Below are 19496 nucleotides of genomic sequence, written 5' to 3'. Positions count from 1 at the left end.
GCAGGCCTTCACTCCAACCAACACATTTACCAGGCTTGGGTCCCCCAAACTCTGTCCTGGGGCCCTCCCTGGGTGCATGTATTATTATTTTTTTCCTATCACTACGCAGCTAATTCAAATAATCTAAACTTGATGTGTTGGTGATTTGAATCAGCGGTGTAGTGCTCAGGGACAAAACTAAACGTGCAACCAGGGGTGGGCCCCAGGACAGAGTTTGGGAAACCGTGCTAATCAACCATATCCCTGAAGTGAACATGTACACTCCCCCTTGTGGAATTAGGGAATAGACTGGTGTAAAGAACATGGTGAACTCCCTTGGTCTTGTATGCACCAATCCAATCCCTTTAAAATCCATCTGTGGGAGTGAACGCTCCTGGAAGAAAGGTAGAGAATCATATAGAAGCCATGATTTTCATGAATACATCTGACTATTCTAAAAAAAATGACCTGACACTATGTTATAAATCAGTTTGTTTAGAAACTGGAACAGAAATCTGGGCGTCAGGTAGGTTTCATAAAGGTTCAAATTGGTTCATCAAAGCATTTCAAATTAACTGTTTGTTTTGTGCTAAACATGATCCCCATATCTCCCTTAAACTAGCATGCATCATTTTAAACACGCAATGCTAAAAAAGAAAGTACACACAACTGGCCGAAACTGGCAAGAGGCTACATGTATTTATTAATAGTATGTACAATGTATACCATCATAAAGTTGACATAATATATTGACAAAGTCAAAGTATGAATATTGCCCCCTGCTTATTTGAGAGTTGTCTCTTGATAATCCATTTCTCACTCATCTTATGAATCTCTCATTTTATTGATTTCATTTAGTTTAATTTCATTTTCTATTAATTATCCTTAAAGTGTATCTGAGGCACACAGGGAAAACATGAATAAAATAAGCGTAAAAAAAAATAAAAAAAATTAATACAACAAAAACATCAAAACCAAAACTATCATATTTACTTATGTGGGTGTACATATCTATAAAAACAGTAACTATATGATAGCATTTTGTTTGAGCCAGGAGAAACTTTAAGAATTTATGGTTTATCTTGATTTTCCTTTAACTGTCACTGGAAAGTCGGCTCTATCTCCCTGTCTGTAGTCTCTCGAGTGTTAATGGATTCACTTATTCTCTTGCTTTTCCAGCCCATCAGTCTATTCCCACTACTGTCACTTTTTTCACCCTGTCACAGAGACACACATCTACTGTAGCACAGAAAATCCATTTTAGGGGTATTTGGGACTGAGTAAACAAACGAAAAACAGAATTGTCCAATAACTACCTCTCCCCCATTTAGCTCAAGGGATAGAGTTTCTCTCAGAAATAAACATGTACTGTATATGTGTGTGTGTGCATGTATGTGCATGTTTTAGTTTAGCAGATGTGAGGATTTTATTGAATTTGGTCACATCTTTTACGGTGGCTCCAATGACATATGGTACTCGAGTGTGTGCTGTGTACATATCAGTTGTGGGTAGTGTTGGCATTGGTTTGTAATTCTGGTGGACTCTTCCTGCATACAATGGGATTGGTAACATGTCAAATTGCAAGTGGCATGTGTGTCTGTGTAAACTCATACCTAATTGCCGTTATATATATATTATGTACAATGTTTCAATGTGTATGTGTACATCTTTACGTACAGTGTGAATACAGTGTGCAAACTATGTGTACCAAAATGTGAGATGTGAATACTTTGTATGATCAATAATGTGTGTATGTGTGTGTGCGCGCGCATGGCTCAGGTAACTTGTCAGTTCCAGATCTTGAGGAAGCTGTCCCAGGACCCAGTGGCCACAGCCATGCCATCATCAGTCACGCCTAGACAGCTCACACGATTGTCATGGCCAGCTAACACTCCTGACACAGAGAGGGACAAACAAATGTCATCAGGTGTCATAGTTAGCCATCTTATCAATACCCCTTAACACAGGGATCCCTTAGTGGAGAGTTGAATTAAACTTTACTGAGATCAGCTTGTGAATTGAAGTCTTAACATTTCAATAAAATCAGAAGATATACCATTGTCTTTTCTGATATCAGTCATTGGTCTGATGAATAGTCAGAAACAACAATGGCTGCCACTCCATTATACTCCACTGACCTGCTCGATCTCCCTTCATGGCGTCCCAGATGTTGCAGTTGAAGTCGTCGTAGCCGGCCAGTAGCAGCCGTCCGGATCTGGAGAAGGCCACAGAGGTGATGCCACAGATGATGTTGTCGTGAGAGTACAGGCTGAGTTCCTGGTCGGCGCGCAGGTCAAACAGCCTGCAGGTGGCGTCGTCGGAGCCGGTGGCAAAGGCGCTGCCGTTGGGAAAGAACTGGTGAGGAAAGAGAGAGGGAGGGACAGACATGGTAGATCAGCTAGCCATGCACCTAGCATTAGGTACATTAAACACTAGCATTAGCTAGTGCAGCTAACATGAAGGACTTTGGGAACAGTGACATGACTATGGTATCCTGGCTTAATGCCATGACATGAACCAGAAAGCAGGTCACCAGTGGCCCCCAGCTTTTCAGCACACTCACACAGACTGCGTTGATGTCAGACTCATGGCCCGTGAACGTCTGTCGGCACATGCTGTCCCTGATGTCCCACAGCTTAATGGAGGCGTCACAGGCTCCGGACACAAAGGTGCGGAAGTCTGGGGACAGAGACAGGCTCATGACGTCACCGCTGTGGCCCGAAAACACTGTGGTCTGCTGGCTGGTCTCGATGTCCCACAGCGCACTGGGGGAGAGAACAGAACAGGGACCCACTGGATTTAACAGCTGTTATTAGACCATTTTAAGTGCAAGTTTGGGTTAGCTCATAGCTAGTACCAGTATAGACCAGGGATGGGCAACTGGCCCTTTTGTAGGCCCGTGGACCAATTTTACACCAATAAAATATATACAGTACCAGTAAAAAGTTTGGACACAACTGCTCATTCAAGGGTTTCTTTATTTTTACATTGTAGAATAATAATTGAAGATGTCAAATCTATGAAATAACACATATGGAATCATGTAGTAACCAAAAAAGTGTTAAACACATCAAAATTTATTTTAATGATGTCTTCACTATTATTCTACAATGTAGAAAATAGTACAAATAAAGAAAAAACCCAGGAATGAGTAGGTGTGTCCAAACTTTTGACTGGTACTGTATATCTTTTTTGGAACTCAGGTCGGGGTCTCAACTTACTGTTGAGAGTTAGAATACACAAGGTGCAATTGGGACATGTGGTTGTGGCCATGCGCAATTAGCCCATGTCAGCAAAAAATGTTTAGCTGGCCGCTAGACTAATTTACCAATCTAAACATTAACATTAATTGATCATCAGTTATCATATAAAAACTGCAAACACCGTCCTCTACCCTATGGAAAAATGTGTAGGAATTGCAGGAAATTAACTTTAAAATGTAAAAAAAAAAAAAGTAGCTTCGCTTTCACGAGGGGGAATGTGGGAGGTATAGTATATTTATATTTGCATTCTCCATCAGCCTTGGTAACTAATCCATCAGGACTCACCAGGTAGTGTCTCCTGAGCTTGTGATGATTTGATTGTCATCGATGAAACGGCAACAGGACAGGTAACCTGTAGCACAAATAAAAACATCTATTAGAACACTGGCTGTAGCATATAAATGCATGTTACTCCTACAGAGACTTAACTACAACAATACTCATGCTATAGAATGTGACTCATTTGAAGCCACAGGTGAGCTAGCACTAACGCAGCTAAGGGACATTCTAGCGGATGTCTCAGGTCGTTATAATTGTGTTGCTCTGTGACTAATTAGCCATGTGAATTAAAGTCATCCTTGTTTGGAACCTGGGGCTCACCGAGGGACAGGTAGGAATACACAACTGAACTGCATACACAACCATATGTAGTGCCACAGGGGAAGGTAGCTAAGACATTTCCATGATTTCTCAAAGGAAAATGAACACAAAATCCCTCAAGCTTTTTGTCACATAGGTATTTGTGTGTAGTAGTGCTTCTTCACCTGTGTGTCCAGGTAATTCCCTGCTGACCCTGACGTTGCCCTCACGGGTCTTCAAGCAGTAGATGGAGCAAATGTTGTCCAGACCTCCACAGGCCACGTAGTTACCAGAGGGGGCATATGCACAGGTCATCACCCAGGAGGAGCGCAGGGGGATAGCATGCATCTGGAGGGGGGGATAAGAGTTGGTCACTGTGTCACAGAATAAAGGCATGGCCATGGAGAAGGAGAGTAGCATCACAACTGGGGCCAGGCATGAGTCCTGCTCCAAGTCCAAATCCAGACACAGCAGAAGTAGCACAATAATAGTCCATTGTGCTTCCCCTATACTGAATTGTGGGGGTCTTTTCTGGGTGCCGTTGCATAATGTCATTTACAATGTTTGAATGTCAAAGTGACTCTGGGTGGTTATGATGTAAGCAGATTATGAGATGAGTCAAACACACATTCCTAGTAAAGGAAGGTCTTTAGTATGCTCCCATTTAACTTCCAATTCCTGAAGGCAGACAGTGAGTCAACCTAGTCAGGCCTCTTGGGGAGATTGTTGTTGTTATTATTGTTATTTGGGTGCAGCTCTCACCTTGTTAGTGGTGTAGCTGTCCCAGATGATCAGTTTTCCATCTTGAGAGGCGCTGACCAGGAGTCTGTGGAGACAAAGAGGTAGAACCATTGTATTATACCTACTCAAAACAAGCACAGCTTGTACCACCATGAGTGAGAGTGTGAAGAGAGAGGGATAAGCCCCCTAAGGGGTTGGCATAACGTTACACCCACCTAGAGTCTGTGCCCCAGTGCATGGCATAGATCTTAGCCAGGTGGCCACGAAGAGTGCGCCTCGTCCGCATCTGAATCCTCCCCACTGGATCCAGACCTGCTGTTATCTGGTTGACACACAAACACACAGAAAAGTATTGTCAAGACAAGTTCATCACAGGGTTAATGTGGCAATGTAATGTACTGTCGGCTATATTGTCTGTCGGTTAAGGCATTGATAAACACTTTTATTGACTGTGTTCTTAAGGGGCTTCCAGACACAAGACACATCTATACCAATCATACTGTCTTTTATGTGGCTATGTGTTTATAATCATGTTGTCTTTTATGTGGGCATGTGTGCTACTTACCTGTGTTAGGGTTGAGTCCCCACATGCTTTCCTGGCATCCTAAGAGACAAAGAAAACAGAGAGTGGTTAGACAAGCATTAGCACTCTCCCTCAATCTTACCCAGGTCAACCCCCCACCACTCCATATGGTTCATTAGGCCAACTCCCTTTTCCACCATCCCCCTTCTCTCCTAAACCCAATGGTTTTACTGCTTTAATTGAGATCATAAAGCCTCAGAGTAGGACTGCTGATCTAGGTTCAGGTCCTTCTGTCCATATCCTGTAATCTCATTCTTTATGATCTACAATAAAAGGTAAAACTGATCCTAGATCAGCACTCCAAGGCTCTGGGACTTTGTAAATGTGGGCCCAGATCAGTGACATTCTGGCTGCGTTTACACAGGCACACCAATTCTGATCTTTTGCCCAATTATTGGCAAAAGAGCTGAACTGATTGGTCAAAAGACAAATTAGCAAAAAAAAGATCACAATTGGGCTGCCTGTGTAAACGCAGTCTCTCTACAACGCTTGGGTCGTGTTCCACTGCTCAGACGTTGCTGACGCATGCCTGATCTTACTTCGTCTGGATAGGTATTTTATGTGTCAGCTAACGACATCATATGTATAGTAATCTAGTGCCCGACTGCAGTGCACATTGATAAGACACGCAACCATTGGTTGATGCATGCAACGTGTGCGCAGGAGAACGCGGCCATACTCTTATCTGGTTCCTAAGTTGTTCCGCCTCCTGACGCAGCTGCTCCAGCTCGCTCATTTTGGATCCCTGGCCTCGACGATATCCTCTGTCACTCAAACAGTCACCTGGTGGGAACAAAGGATGGAAAATAGGATGAAAGGTGAAACTGAAAACATTCATGCAGATTGCCAGGAGAGTGATAGAGTTCCAAGTTAGGATTCCGTCGAAGAGAAGAAACGTCAAAATAGAATGATGGACAGTGCCTGCGTCAGAACAAACCAATCATCTGCTTGTAATGTAATGACATAGCATGCGTATCAGGTTGAATGATTTGATTGCAGTGTTATCATGGTGAGTAATTGACTCAAACTACATCAGAGGTCTTGTGGTCCTCTGCTGGTCTCAACCTGATCAATGGGTGTGATCTGATCATAATCATTTTGGCATATTTCACCCGGAGACTAGTTGTTTTACACCATCACAAACATGGCTGCGGAGCGGCAGCTAGATTGAGTAAATTGGGTGTATAAATTGTAAAATAATACTTAATTCAGTATTTTAAGTGCATGGTTTACCAACATAGCACATGTAAAAATATGGAAAGCTTGTAATCTGTATGTTTATGGTTGTACAGCCTTGTCTGGTTTATCAGTGGAGAATAATCTCTAATCTGGTATAATCTGAGAAAGCGCTTCATCATTTAATGGGCTCTCTGATATCCACAAACGACTTAATGCACGGAAACAAGATTAGGATTACTGCAGGCAGCATTTGTTATTTATTACAGACACATTGAACAACCATTGTTAAAGCAGTTTTGAATCTCTATTTAGCATAGCTGTCATTCAAAGAATTTGGCAGTGGAATTTTTCCATAACTACCATGTTATTGCCTGTTTCTTACTATATTTTACAACGACTTGTTAATGATTCAACATTCCAACGATTATGGTCAATTCTGGTGGACACAAAAATGTCAATTTGTTCAATCTGCCGTATCAAGCGGCCTTTCAGGTTGTGTCGATATAGGACTCGTTTTACTGTGGATAAAGATACTTTTGTACCTGTTTCCTTCAGCATCTTCACAAGGTCCTTTGCTGTTGTGGGATTGATTTGCACTTTTCGCACCAAAGTACGTTCATCTCTAGGAGACAGAACGCGTCTCCTTCCTGAGCGGTATGACGGCTGCGTGGTCCCATGGTGTTTATACTTGCGTACTATTGTTTGTACAGATGAACGTGGTACCTTCAGGCGTTTGGAAATTGCTCCCAAGGATGGACCAGACTTGTGGAGGTCTACCATTTTTTTCTGAGGTCTTGGCTGATTTCTTTTTATTTTCCCATGATGTCAAGCAAAGTGGCACTGGGTATGAAGGTAGGCATTGAAATACATCCACAGGTACACCTCCAATTGACTGAAATGATGTCAAGTAGCCTATCAGGAGCTTCTAAAGCCATGACATTATTTTATGGAATTTTCCAAGCTTGATGTTTTTTGCGACTGCAATTAAAGAACCTTTCAAAGTTCTTGACATTTTCCGGAATGACTGACCTTCATGTCTTAAAGTAATGATGGACTGTCGTTTCTCATCGCTTATTTGAGCTGTTCTTGCCATAATATGGACTTATAAATAAATCACAGACAGTGTCACCAGCAAAGCACCATCACACCACCTCCTCCATGCTTCACGGTGGGAACCACACATGGGGTGATCATCTGTTCACCTACTCTGCGTCTCACATAGACACAGCAGTTGGAACCAAAAATCTCAAATTTGGACTCATCAGACCAAAAGGACAGATTTCCACCAGTCTAATATCCATTGCTCGTGTTTCTTGGCCCAAGCAAGTCTCTTCTTCTTATTGGTGTCCTTTAGTAGTGGTTTCTTTGAAGCAATTCGAACATGAACGCCTGATTTCATGCAGTCTTCTCTGAACAGTTGATGTTGATGTGTTTGTTACTTGAACTCTGTAAAGCATTTATTTGGGCTGCAATTTCTGATGTGCAGTTAACTCTAATGAACTCATCCTCTGCAGCAGAAGTATCTCTGGGTCTTCCTTTCCTGTGGCGGTCCTCATGAGAGCCAGTTTCATCATACCGCTTGATGGTTTTTGCAACTGCACTTGAAGAAACTTTGAAAGTTCTTGAATTTTTCCAAATTGACTGACCTTCATATCTTAAAGTAATGATGGACTGTCATTTCTCTTTGCTTATTTGAGCTGTTCTTGCCATAATATGGACTTGGTCTTTTACCAAATAGGGCTATCTTCTGTATGCCACCTCTTCCTTGTCACAACAAAACTGATTGGCTCAAATGCATTAAGAGGGAAATAAATTCCACAAAGTAACTTTTAAAAAGGCACACCTGTTAATTGAAATGCATTCCAGGTGGACTACCTCATGAAGCTGGTTGAGAGAATGCCAAGCGTGTACAAAGCTGTCATCATGGCATATAGATTTTATATATTTTGATTTGTTTAACACTTTTTTGGTTACTACATGATTCCATGTATGTTATTTCATAGTTTTGATGTCTTCACTATTATTATACAATGTAGAAAATAGTAAAAAATAAAGAAAAACTCTTGAATGAGTAGCTGTCCAGAATTTTGACTGGTACTGTATATATACACTAAATACACTAATACAAAAGTATGTGTTGTATGTGTTGACCCCCTTCAAAATTAGCCACACCTGTTACTGACAGGTGTATACAATCAAGCATACAGCCATGCAATCTCCATAGACAAACATTGGCAGTAGAATGGCCTTACTGAAGAGCTCAACGTGGCACCATCATAGCATGCCACCTTTCCAACAAATCAGTTCTGCACATTTCTACCCTGCTGGAGCTGCCCCGGTCAACTGCAAGTGCTGTTATTCTGAGGTGGAAATGTCTAGGAGCAACAATGGCTCAGCCGCAAAGTGGTAGGCCACACAAGCTCACAGTACAGGACCGTCAAGTGCTGAAGCGTGTAAAAATCGTCTGTCCTCGATTGCAACACTCACTACCGAGTTCCAAACTGCCTCTGGAAGCAACATCAGCACAAGAGCTGTAAGCAGGGAGCTTCATGAAATAGGTTTCCATGGCCGAGTAGCCGCACACAAGCCTAAGATCACCATGCGCAATGTCAAGCATTGGCTGGAGCGGTGTAAAGCTCGCCGCCATTGAACTCTGGAGCAGTGGAAATGCGTTCTCTGGAGTGATGAATCACGCTTCACCATCTGAATGCATAGTGACAACTGTAAAATTTGGTGGAGGAGAAAAGGGAAAGGATGTATTCAACTGAAATGTGTTTTCCGCATTTGACCCAACCCCTCTGAATCTGAGAGGTGCTGGGGGCTGCCTTAAATTGTCATCCATGTCTTCGGCGCCCGGGGATAATGGTCTGGGGCTGTTATTATGGTTTGGGCTAGGTCCCTTAGTTCCAGTGAAGGGAAATCTTAACACTACAGCATACAATGACATTCTAGACGATTCTGTGCTTCCAACTTTGTGGCAACAGTTTAGGAAAAGCCCTTTCATGTTTCAGCATGACAATGCCCCTGTGCACAAAGCGGAGCCCATAAAGAAATGGTTTGTTGAGATCAGTGTGAAAGAACTTGACTGGGCTGCACAGAACACTGACCTCAACCCCATCGAACGTCTTTGGGATGAATTGGAACACCGACTGTGAGCCAGGCCTAATCGCCCAACATCAATGGAATTAGAAATTGGACCCAGGGGTAATAAGTAATCCTCCCATCTACATTCAGCCCCACAAGAGAAAGAGAGAGAGAGAGAGGTTTCACATTCAAATTCTATCCCAAATTGGGCACAAGTATTTACATGAGTTGGTGGGCCTATTCAAATCCGTTAGACACCGATGAAATACCTCTAACCATTCTACTCTGTTTTGCACATTAGATTTGCATCACTGTCAATACTATACCTCTGTCGGTGGCAGTGCACCGGTACTTGGAAAACACAGATATTAAAAAAGAACATGCATTCACAGACAGGTAGACTGCCTGTATCAGGTAGTATCACAGGTAGACTGTAGACTGCATGTATCAGGTATTATCACAGGTAGACTGTAGACTGCATGTATTAGGTATTGTTCACAGGTAGACTGCATGTATCAGGTAGTATCACAGGTAGACTGTAGACTGCATGTATCAGGTAGTATCACAGGTAGACTGTAGACTGCATGTATCAGGTAGTATGACAGGTAGACTGTAGACTGCAAGTATCAGGTAGTGTTCACAGGTAGACTGTATACTGCATGTATCAGGTAGTGTTCACAGGTAGACTGTAGACTGCATGTATCAGGTAGTATCACAGGTAGACTGTAGACTGCATGTGTCAGGTAGTGTTCATAGGTAGACTGCATGTATCAGGTAGTGTTCACAGGTAGACTGTAGACTGCATGTATCAGGTAGTGTTCACAGGTAGACTGTAGACTACATGTATCAGGTAGTGTTCACAGGTAGACTGCATGTATCAGGTAGTGTTCACAGGTAGACTGTAGACTGCATGTATCAGGTAGTGTTCCCAGGTAGACTGTAGACTGCATGTATCAGGTAGTGTTCACAGGTAGACTGTAGACTGCATGCATCAGGTAGTGTCACAGGTAGTGTTCACATTTTTCATATATTCCTCTAATCCCAGTGCCTCATAGTTAGTTAGCATTACCTAACACACACATGCACAAACAACCAGAAACATCCACACCATCGCCATCTACTAGGCTAGGGAGACGAGCAATTAGCTGGGTCATTGTTCCCTGGGGGAACCTCCAACCAGATGGATCACACAGCACTAATGGAAGGCGACAGGAGGAAATGAGTGGGTCACAGTCTCCTGGCACAGCTGCTCATTTAGCCAATAAAGCACTAAGGGGGGTGGTGGTGGTGCATCATCACCAGACACCAGGGCGGGAGAGGAGAGGAGTGGGCATCATGAAATGTGATGAGATGCAATCGCCCATTGACATCATCAAATGCCCCATTTTTGGTTTCACCTTTCCACATGCTTTCTTGGACTTTGGTATCACAATGCAATTCACCTCACCAGGTAGTAACCAAACCAATCCCATGTTGTCTGGACACAAATTCCTGTTCCTAACCCTTCCGCAAGAACATCACTGTATGAAAGGACTTCTGGTAGAATTGAAGTGTTTGTCCACTGTTAAAAATCATTTAGAAAGCTGTATAAAAGGACACAAATCACAGAGTACAACTGGATGAAATGTTCCTTATTGAGTACAACTGGTTATGGACCTCTACTCAGGTGTGTGTGGGGAGGGGGGGGGGGGGGTACAGGGGTGCACAGGTTGTTCTTGATGCTGTGGACTGAAGGCATCATTTACATAAATTTGTGTTGTAAGCCTATTGCATATGTACAACAATTGTAAAATACACAGTAGACAAGACCTTAAAGTGCCCCATCTAGGCCAGGATGTGTTCCACACAGTGGATTCTCTGGGAATGGAATGCTATATTTTAACGCTCACTTTAATCTGTATATGTAATAATTGTTAAAATGGTGCTGCTGTAGCCAATCTTATTCCAATCCACATGTGCGCAGGGCCCTGGACGCCCATCACAAAGAGACAGATTGTTACAGAAGGCCAGATGATGGAACACTGCTGAATAGTGATGATGATTTATTGTACCGAACAACCAGCGTGTCCAGTGCTTAGAATATGTGGGCTAAAATGTAACCATAATAGCTCTTTAAGCCTTTTCTCTAAGACAAGAGATAACCAATGATAATTGACCTAAACTATGGGTCAAAGACATGCTTCTGCTTTGGAAGAATTATGCAAAATGACAATGTGGCCACACCCCTTATGTTCATGCACAGTAAATGATAGGCCTACTACTGGTCTATTCGGTTGATATTTCACAGAGAACCAAGACTGGTAAACTCATATTAAGCACATTATATTAGCGTCATTGGATTGACGTTCGGTATAATTTTCTAGAAATCTAAACAAATTCCTTGCATTGAATGTGAAATCCATTTTAAGGTCAGATAGCAGCACAGACAATGTTATACAGCCCTCCCTGATCAACAAATAGGTTGCCTACATCGGCCTTGCGGCGCAACTCAGACGGCTACTCCCTCACTGCAAGCAACAGTAGCCTAGGCTACCTACAAATGTATAGAGCTACTTGACATAGGTAGCAGTAACTTGATGAATTTAAGGCCCTAATTCGATTATTATAGCAGTGAGCCATGGGCATTCACGGTTAATGGCACTGACACCCTGACAACCCTGGCATTTTTCGAAGCCGCTAAATATGCAAACGCTTAAGGGGTTTTCTATTAATATAGTTTATCGTAATAATGTACAGCAAGTTATGCTATACGCAGATATAAAACAATTTGTACAGTGGGGATGTTTGTCCATATGTATATATTTACCAAAAAATACAGATGAAAAACTATTTCATCGAATGATGAGCATAGTCATGAATAGGCCCATCATCATCCAGCCATCTTACATCCAAGACAATTCTGACAGCATTTTATAATGGATGGCTGGCTACCTGTTAGTTAATGCTTCCGATGAGGTTGCTGGTCTTTCTCGAAAAAAATATCTGGATGCAATGTTTCAAAAAGGCTGGGGGTGTTTATTGGCCCCTTTTTTCTTTAGAAAACAAAATAGGGACAAAAATATGTAGATATTTTCAATATCCTCTCTGCTCCTTGTCTTCTAGATTCTTGCTCAGAGTATCTCCAATGTAGGCTGTACAAATAAATATTAAAGATCGAAGTACAGAGACACCATATCTCCGTTTGATTGGACCTCTTGAAAAGATGAGATCTGCTGTTGTGTTACCGTTTCCTCTTCAGAATGGTTTGCCTTTCTACGCCCGAGACCTTCATAAACTCGAAAACATCTTTGTTGGAGCGAGTTGAACACAATTGCAGTCTGTCCACGCATCAAAGAAAATGCACTGAACCTTATGAAATTAATAAATGGGGTTTCTATGCTCCGCTTTTCTCTTGATTGTATTTTTCTTGATCCTCGCTTCCTTCCTCCCTTGCTAGTTCGCGGATCTCTTCCTCCTCCCTCTCTCCTCTCACTCCCTCGCTTCGTAATGACCGCCGCCTCCTCGTCAAAAATGAATTATTAAATAAATTGCAAAACACAGGCTTAAGCTCTTGAGAGAAAAATATAAATACAATTTAAAAAAGGCTATCTTGCCGGAGGTACAGGAAACCCACCCATCGGTACACAAATAAATAAATAAAATAATAGCATGCAATAATGTATATTCACATGAGGTGTTATTTTATTTTTATCTCTAAATTGCAGAATTCTAATACATCTAACACAAGAACGTAATTTCAGATGAAATCTGCGCTTGCTAACGTTAAATCTCATAAACACGATTCAACCACACCCATTTCGGGCTGTACCATTTTAGAACCCCCCTCTGGTGTCTACTGGATACGGGTGGGATGACTGTCAGAAGGTCCTCGGCCTACTGCAGATTTAGATCATCACAGGGTCGCATTTGTCTACTCTATGATAACCCTTTCGCGTCTTAGTTATTGACTAATCAGACTGTCCCTCACTGCAATGTGCGATTATAGCGTTAACTACTTCCACTAGCCTATAGGAAAATGACTGCCCACCCACCAAGAACCACATAACTGTTGAAGTTGCTCCATTGGGCCTCAACTCATCACTCAGCATAGCCGATTTCTTACTTCTTCCCCTTCACTTTTTGATTAAACTACTTGTGTAATTAATACCTCAGAGTAGCCTAATTACTCTGGAGATGTAACTAAGGGTTCCTTTAATTATTTTTTATAATTAACAGATGTGTGTGTGTGAGAGAGAGAAAGTGCAAGGCCATAGGCTGGTGAGAGCTGCTGGGGTTTTTATCAAGCCATGATTTTATATTCATGATAGGAAGTAATCCGCTAATTTCGAAATCATCTGTCACATTTTTTTTTTTCTTTCGCTTTATTTACTGTCATTGACTGTGTGAACATTACAGTGCAATAGAGAGGTCAGAGGCCTGTGCGTACACACACACCACACAAACACACACAATATAGAATACACACGTCATTTGCATAATAATTATATTCTTATGGGCTATATTAATGCATTTTTAAACTGTCATTGAACTGTATACACCTTAGAGTGTGATAGAGAGACAGAGAGGTGTGCACATGCAAACACACACACACATACACACAGACACAAGCACGCACACACACAAACAAACACAATATGCATAATCAAAATTGTTCAAAATTGTGTTCCAAACAAACCAATGTTCAAAATTGGACCAAACAAACCAATAATTCTTATTTATAATAATGACCCCAGGGTAGGGGGAAACCTAGGCCTTCGATCAGTCAAAATGGCTGTTTCTTCAAAGAAAGACAAAAAAAAAGATTGGACTTTCTGAGATAATGCATTTTAATCAACAAAACAATAACAAAAAAGCTCTCAATTTCTACATAAGTATGCTTACTCCCAGCTAAAACAATATTTTTTTGGGCGGGCTTTCCCCAGAAACCCAGTGACTGGTTTTGGTTGAATTGGTGTCGAGACCTGCCATAGTCTGTGGATAGGTGAATGATCAACACACATCTAAAGGGAACGCATGATTTGCTTTCTTTGACACTTTGTGTGTCAGTGCATTCCAAAAAGTAATTGGAAAAGCTGAAAGGTGTGCTTTGAAGTTCAACATAATACAGTAGACTACCTTCTTTGGGTCTGGTTGCAGTGCACTCTGTTTCAGACAAAGGGGTTATAGGGCTTGTACATGCAAGTTAGTGAAACAGCAAGGCAGCAATATTAGAGGCAGGGACAAGCATCATCCCCCTACACAAAGTAAGGCAATGGTACATCCCACCTGCCCTGTCCCTCTGCAGGCCCCATAAGGGACTGTAGTAAATGAGGATAGGTTGCCTAGCAACAGCAAGGGCTTGAGCAAAGAGATGGACACAAGGAGCCATACATCCACAGATTGAAAAGACGCATGCATGCACATATTATACGTGCCACTAAAAATGTCTTACTTGAACTACTCATAAGCATACATCGTCAGATATTTTAGTTCCAATAGGGGTTCCCCTTAATCAGTGCAAAGTCCACACATAGCCCTTTTCTGCAGTCAAATGACCTTTAGTGGCCTCATGGGTGGAATGTCATTCATATTTTTCATAATTTCATAATGAATAAACATGTATTTATTTTTAATGCTGGATATACAGTGTAATATTGGCATGCAAACTCAAAATTATATATATTTTAACTCTGCAGTGCATTCGGAAAGTATTCAGACCCCTTGACCTTTTCCACATTTTGTTACGTTACAGCCTTATTCTAAAATGGATGAAATATTTTTTGCCCTCATCAATCTACACCCCTCTGCCCCATAATGACAAAGCAAAAACAGGTTTTTATTAAAAAGCAAAAACAATTACATAAATGTTTAATTACATAAGTATTCAAACTCTTTGCTATGAGACTCAAAATTAATCTCAGGTGCATCCTGTTTCCATTGATCATCCATCCATTGATGTTTCTACAACTTGATTGGAGTCCATCTGTGGTAAATTAAATTGATTGAACATGATTTGGAAAGGCACACACCTATCCCACAGGTAGGTCCCACAGTTGACAGTGCATGTCAGAGCAAAAAACAAACCATGAGGTCAAAGATATTGTCTGTAGAGCTCTGAGACAGGATTGTGTCGAGGCACAGATCTGGGGAACGGTACCAAAACATTTCTGCAGCATTGAAGGTCCCCAAGAACACAGTGGTCTCCATCATTCTTAAATGGAAGAAGTTTGGAACCACCAGGACTCTTCCTAGTGCTGGCAGCCTGGCCAAACTGAGCAATCAGGGAAGAAGGGCCTTGGTCAAGAAGGTGACCAAGAACCTGATGGTCACTCTGACAGAGCTCCAGAGTTTCTCTGTGGAGATGGGAGAACCTTTCAGAAGGACAACCATCTCTGCAGCACTCCACCAATCAGGCCTTTATGGTAGAGTGGCCAAACAGAAGCAGTAAAAGGCACACGACAATCCTCTTGGAGTTTGCCAAAAGCCACCTAAAGGACTCTCAGACATTGAGAAACAAAATTCTCTGGTCTGAAGAAACCAACATTTAACTCTTTGGCCTGAATGACAAGCGTCATGTTCGGAGGAAACCTGGCACCATCCCAACGGTGAAGCATGGTGGTTGCAGCATCATGCTGTGGGGATGTTTTTCAGTGGCAGGAACTGGAAGACTAGTAAGGATTGAGGGAAAAATGAATGGAGCAAAGTACAGAGAGAAAATGAAAACCTTCTCCAGAGAGCTCAAGACCTCAGACTGGGGTGAAGGTTCACCTTCCAACAGGACAACGACCCTAAGCACACAGCCATGACAACGCAGGAGTGGCTTTGGGACAAGTCTCTAAATGTCTTTGAGTGGCCCAGCCAGAGCCCGGAGAGACCTGAAAATAGCTGTGCAGCGAGGCTCCCCATCCAACCTGACAGAGTTTGAGAGAATTTCCAGAGAAAAATGGGAGAAACTCCCCAAATGCAGGTGTGCCAAGCTTGTAGCATCATACCCTGGAAGACTCGAGGCTGTAATTGGTGCCAAAGGTGATTTAACAAAGTACTGAGTAAAGGGTCTGAATAGTTATGTAAATGTGACATTTCCGTTTTTTAGGTTTAATAGATTTGCAAAAATTTTGAAAAACCTGTTTTTGCGTTGTCATTATGGGGTATTGTGTGTAGATTGGTGAGAAAGAAAAAACATTTTAATCCGTTTTAGAATAAGGCTGTAATGTAACAAAATGGGGCAAAAGTCAAGGGGTCTGAATACTTTTCGAATGCTCTGTATATGGTACAGGTGTCATCTTTTATTTTAAGCCCATAACCACGTGTGTGAGGTGTACACTTTTGTTTCAAAGTAGATTTGTTTGAGGCTACCAGGAAACACTCTGTGTGACCCTGATTTAGCCCACAACAGTACAAATGCTTTACGTAAAAAGGCATGGTTAGCTGGAGTAAATTCCAAAACTGGGTGACCGCTCTTATCTTTGGACCATAAAGCTTTTCCTGATTAAACCTTTAGATAAACACAATTGTGCATTTTGTGCTCCATTTTTTGCATGCAAGAAATGTCCGAAGTCCAAGAGGCTGATTTGATGTTCAATTCTTTGCTTAAACAGTGGGTGGCAGTGGAACATTTAACAAAACATAAAGACCACAATTGTCCTAAAATATAATGTGTTCCCATTTTAAGAGAATGTCACCTACTAGTCCTTGGAGCCGTTGTTGGGTCACATCAATATGAAGCTTTGTTCCTAAGGACACTGAATGCAAGGGTATGATAGGAATGGCCCGTGCCATGTATTTAGAGAGTTGGGCCAACTTTTAGAATCTGGAATATTGTTCTAGTTCTAGACATTCAGTTAAATATCATTGATGAAATATTCCTCATGTGATGTTAATGGGGAGCTAACATGGCTGCCATACAGTGTTGAAGTGTCATGTGTTGGATTCTGGCTAAACTTTGAACATTGATATATTAAAGACATGAAAGATCAGACGCATAAAGGAGAGATCTGTAGAAAGACCGAGTGGCTGTGGAATGTGCTGGGTGGACGGGAGAGAGTCACGGGAGTGCGATAGGTGATACGAGAGGACATCTGTGGATTAGGCGATGGAGGGGTTGCGGTCAAGAGGTCAGGTCAGATCTCCTAAAGGGAGAAATAATGGTTATTATATCATGTTACCCTCTTCCTGTGGAACCATAAGATGTAAGGATTGGAGAGCAGGAGGAGTGTCTAAACTGGAGTATATATACTTGTGATGATGGGAACATGTCTTTGTCTGAATTACAGCTGTAACGACCCTTTGGGAAGAATTAAATTTGGTTAAGCTTCTCTAATGTCCGTGAGTTATTTACTCTGAAAAATAAGAACCTAACACATGTAAATGTATCATAATACAGAAACTGCATTGGCCCAGCTTTCTAAATATATGGCTCTGGGAATGGCTAATTCCAAAACAAATGAACAGAGTCATTATTGGCCACATAGGCCACATAGTTATTTAACAACGATCTGGAAAATTGTGACCTTAAAAATAAGCAATATTGAAGACGACCATTCATTTATTGTCAAGTTTGGAAGCCATTCTCACCTGGAGGGATTAAAAAACATGATATGACAGTGTCATAGTCCATCAAATAATGTTTCTATGTGATATTTGAGGAGCTAGCTAGTTATGTTAGGTGCATTTGGGCTTTTTTGAAAGGATATAGAGAATCTTACCTATCATTCTAGACTCGTAACATCTGACCCTCTGTCAGTACTAGACCTATACTATACTTTCCCCTATTTTAGCTGTCTCTCTATGCTGTTATGTAAGTAATGCTGGTTAAAATGACTGTATAGTCATTGCACGACATGGGGTCTGTCTGCCCTCTGCTAGAACTACAAGGCCCACAAAGCTCCTCCTTCACTGTACCACATTTGACGGCATACCTAAGCGACACACAAAAGTTGATGCATGGTGAGGCGTGCCAAATACATCTCATTATTGTAATCATTATTTGAATATTCGATGAGGGTTGTTGACCTCAACCGCTTGTATTCAATGGAGAGAGTTGCTATGTTACTAGCCTAATTTCATAATATGCATTTCATAATATGCATAGCCATCTCGAGATAACTGTTATAAAGTGTTTTTTCTCAAAGTTGCCGGGACGACACGTGTCCTACTTATATCAGTACACTCTTAACAATTAAAAAATTAGGACATTTCTATTTGATCAAATAAATCTCACTTAGCAAATAGGGCTCCCGAGTGGTGCAGCGGTCTAAGACACTGCATCTCAGTGCTAGAGTTGTCACTACAGACCCTGGTTTGATTCCAGGCTGTATCGCAACCGGTCGTGATTGGGAGTCTCATAGGGCAGTGCACAATTGTCCGGGTTAAGGTTTGATCGGGGTAGGCCGTCATTGTCAATAAGAACTTGTTCTTAACTGACTTGCCTAGATAAATAAAGGTTAAGTAAATAAAAAAATAATCCATTCATTTTTTTGTTGACCAAATTCGACACTCATTGACCTCCATTCAAAAACTCCTTGCTTGGTGGGAGAAACAACGAAAAACTGCCACCTGCTGGAGGGAGAGAGAATTTCCACCGAGTTGGGCGTCTCTCTTCCACTTCTTCTCTGGGTGAGTTTGCAAACAAGAAGTCCAAGAAACAGGATATAATCACAGATACAACAATGAGCCAGATATTTCACCGGATGAAATATTTGAAACATCTGGTCGGCATTTCAACTCCCTACCAAATATGGTGATGAGAGGAAGCCCAGTGTCAAAAAAAGAGAGAGAAAAAAGGAAGCCTAGTGGCAAGCAGTGGAAGAAGATGTGGCGAAATGGGATTTTGGCGGACATTCTGCAAATGAATTGATGAAACATTTGATCTCCACACAGTTTTCTGTTTCCAAAAGTAGAATCTGTAACAAAACGAGTGGACTGAGTTTTGTAGACTTTACCCTTTGTTTCTAAAAATTGCATTGTTTAGAAGGAGCGCAAGAGCGAATTGAGTTATTGCAAACGCGCACTTCACGGCGTAGGCGTTCCCCAACGGAAATATGCAAATAAATGCTAGAACGCACAAATAGGACCTCGCTAGCTCGTGCTTGGCTCTGCCGACCCCCTTG

At 41.8% G+C, this 19496-nt stretch overlaps 1 protein-coding gene across 1 annotated transcript; it reads right to left on the bottom strand.

Moving 5' to 3' along the window:
• Positions 1 to 659: 659 nt before the first annotated feature.
• LOC110533726 (guanine nucleotide-binding protein G(I)/G(S)/G(T) subunit beta-2) lies at positions 660 to 13186 on the bottom strand. Its single transcript, XM_021618196.2, has 10 exons — positions 12340 to 13186; positions 5825 to 5928; positions 5128 to 5166; positions 4778 to 4884; positions 4584 to 4647; positions 4007 to 4169; positions 3528 to 3594; positions 2543 to 2744; positions 2118 to 2334; positions 660 to 1873 (listed from the first exon to the last, which is right to left on the bottom strand). Exons 2-10 carry the CDS (start codon positions 5879 to 5881, stop codon positions 1767 to 1769), a joined length of 1023 nt encoding a protein of 340 aa, XP_021473871.1. The 5' UTR covers positions 5882 to 5928; positions 12340 to 13186; the 3' UTR covers positions 660 to 1766.
• Positions 13187 to 19496: the final 6310 nt, after the last annotated feature.

The sequence above is a fragment of the Oncorhynchus mykiss genome, chromosome 10 (assembly GCF_013265735.2).
Source record: "Oncorhynchus mykiss isolate Arlee chromosome 10, USDA_OmykA_1.1, whole genome shotgun sequence".
Lineage (NCBI taxonomy): Eukaryota > Metazoa > Chordata > Actinopteri > Salmoniformes > Salmonidae > Oncorhynchus > Oncorhynchus mykiss.
The sequence above is the reverse complement of the archived record's forward strand: the minus strand, read 5'-3'. Positions and strand labels throughout refer to the sequence as shown.

Coding starts and splice junctions, on each gene's coding strand:
- LOC110533726 (XM_021618196.2), bottom strand. CDS start 5,881: ATGAGCGAGCTGGAGCAGCTGCGTCAGGAGGCGGAACAACTTAGGAAC. Junction 4,885..5,127: donor GGGACTCAACCCTAACACAG/GTAAGTAGCACA, acceptor TGTGTCAACCAG/ATAACAGCAGGTCTGGATCC. Junction 4,648..4,777: donor CACTGGGGCACAGACTCTAG/GTGGGTGTAACG, acceptor TTGTCTCCACAG/ACTCCTGGTCAGCGCCTCTC.